At 37.6% G+C, this 2,185-nt stretch overlaps 1 protein-coding gene across 1 annotated transcript; it reads right to left on the reverse strand.

Moving 5' to 3' along the window:
* Window positions 1–1,443: 1,443 nt before the first annotated feature.
* LOC129518435 (small ubiquitin-related modifier 2-like) lies at window positions 1,444–1,814 on the reverse strand. The gene has a single exon (XM_055338568.1). It carries the CDS (start codon window positions 1,729–1,731, stop codon window positions 1,444–1,446), a length of 288 nt encoding a protein of 95 aa, XP_055194543.1. The 5' UTR covers window positions 1,732–1,814.
* Between the last annotated feature and the right edge of the window lie 371 nt (window positions 1,815–2,185).

Consider the following 2,185-nt stretch of genomic DNA (forward strand, 5'->3'; position numbering starts at 1 on the left):
TGTTAACTAGCCATTCTGACAGGTGTGAGGTGATATCTCATTGTGGCTTTGATTTGTATTTCCCTGATGATGAGTGATGTTGAGCATCTTTCTATGTGTCTGTTAGCTATCTGGATGTCTTCTTTGGGAAAATGTTTATTCATGTCGTCTGCCCATCTCTTTCCTGGATTGTCTTTTGGGTATTGAGTTTGATAAGTTCTTTATAGATTTAGGATACTAACCCTTATCAGATGGGGCATTTCCAAATATCTTCTTCCATCCTGTAGGCTACTTTTGCTTTTGTTGTTTCCTTCACTGTGCAGATTTTTATTTTGATGAAGTCCCAACAGTTCATTTTTGCTTTGTTTCCCTTTCCTCTGATGACATGTCTATTAAGAAGTTGCTATGACCAAGGTCATAGCATGTGTTCTTCTCTAGGATTTTGATGGTTTCCTGTCTCACATTTAGGTATTTCATCCATTTTGAATTTATTTTTGTGTATGGGGTAAGAAAATGATCTAGTTTCATTCTTCTATATGTTGCTGTCCAGTTTTCCCAACACCATTTATTGAAGAAACTTTTTTCCATTGGGTATTCTTTCCTGCTTTGATGAAGATTGTGGGTCCAATTATGGGTTTTCTACTCTGTTCCATTGATCTATGTGTCTGTTTTTGTGCCAATACCATACTGTTTTGATCACTACAGCTTCATAATATAGCTTGAAGTCCTGTAACGTGATGCCTCCAGCTTTGCTTTTATTTTTAAGGACTGCTATGGCTATTCACATTCTTTTGTGGTTCCATACCAATTTTAAGAGTGTTGGTTCTAGCTCTGTGAAAAATTCTGGCGGTATTTTTTTTTCAAACAAGAAGTTTATTTAAACAACAAGATGCTTGACTTGAAGGGAAAACTATCTAGGATTCATTTCTTTTAGAGTAATTTATCCCTACTTAAAGACAGATTGCCCTACATGTAATAGCTACGTACAAAAAAAAGTTATAAAATTGTCCTTGGTTTTACAATGATAGATGAAAAACATTAAAATTCTCCAATCGAACAAGGTATGCAGGGATTTTTATGTTGTTCTTTTTTTGTTAAACAGTGAGAGCAAAATAACTTACTGGAATACAAAGATAAGAGCTGACTGAGCATGCCACTAATGGAGAGAGGGGGTATTTTCACAGAAGCAGTATTTTCCCCCATCCCATCTCCATTTGATGTCGATCAAAACATACCATTGGCCACTTAGTTAAAAAATGCAATATGCTTGTGCACATACACAGTTACTTTATGTACAATAAAGGAATGGGGAAGGGGAAAATGAAAGAATAGAGAAAACTATACTGTAGTAGTCAGGATGTGGTGGAACCAAATTATGGCCTTCTATTTGAAAATGTCTTCTTGGTCTGGAGGAACAGAGTTCTGGAGTAACAGAGTTCTGGAGTAAAGTAGCAGGTTCCCTTTTTAGTAGGCACCTCCTGTCTGCTGCTGGAACACATCAATTGTATCTTCATCCTCCATTTCCAACTGTGTAGGTGTGTTTGTTTCATTGATTGGCTGCCCATCAAATCGGAATCTGATCTGCCTCATTGACAAACCCTGTCGTTCACAATAGGCTTTCATTAGTTTACTAAGTGGTGTATGCCTCTTAATCTTAAACTGCACCACAGCACCATCCTGCCCCACCGTCTTCAAATTAATATGATCGTTGTTCTCAGTCTTCACTCCTTCCTTGGGCTTTTCGTCAGCCATGGCGAGTGCCGGAGTCTCCTCAGCTGCCGCTTCACAAAAGAGGTACCAGGTCCGCACCAAACGAGCACACAAGCAGCACCAGGAGCGGCTCTGGTGGTATTTTGATAGGGAGTGCATTGAATGTGTAGATTGCTTTCAGTAGTATAGACATTTTAACAATGTTTTTTTTTTTTTCCAATTCATGAGCATGGAATGTTTTCCATTTCTTTGTGTCCTCCTCAATTTCTTTAATAAATATTCTATACCTTTCCGAGTACAGATCTTTTACCTCTTTGGTTAGGTTCATTCTTAGGCATCTTATGATTTTGGTGCAATTGTAAATTGGATCAGTTCCTTGATTTCTCTTTCTGCGCTTCATTATTGGTATATAGAAATGCAACAGATTTCTGTACATTGCTTCTATATCCTGTGACTTTGCTGAGTTCATGTATTAATTCTAGTAATTTTTGGTGGA

The sequence above is a fragment of the Nyctereutes procyonoides genome, unplaced genomic scaffold (assembly GCF_905146905.1).
Source record: "Nyctereutes procyonoides isolate TBG_1078 unplaced genomic scaffold, NYPRO_anot_genome, whole genome shotgun sequence".
Classification (NCBI taxonomy): Eukaryota; Metazoa; Chordata; class Mammalia; order Carnivora; family Canidae; genus Nyctereutes; species Nyctereutes procyonoides.

Coding starts and splice junctions, on each gene's coding strand:
- LOC129518435 (XM_055338568.1), bottom strand. CDS start 1,731: ATGGCTGACGAAAAGCCCAAGGAAGGAGTGAAGACTGAGAACAACGAT.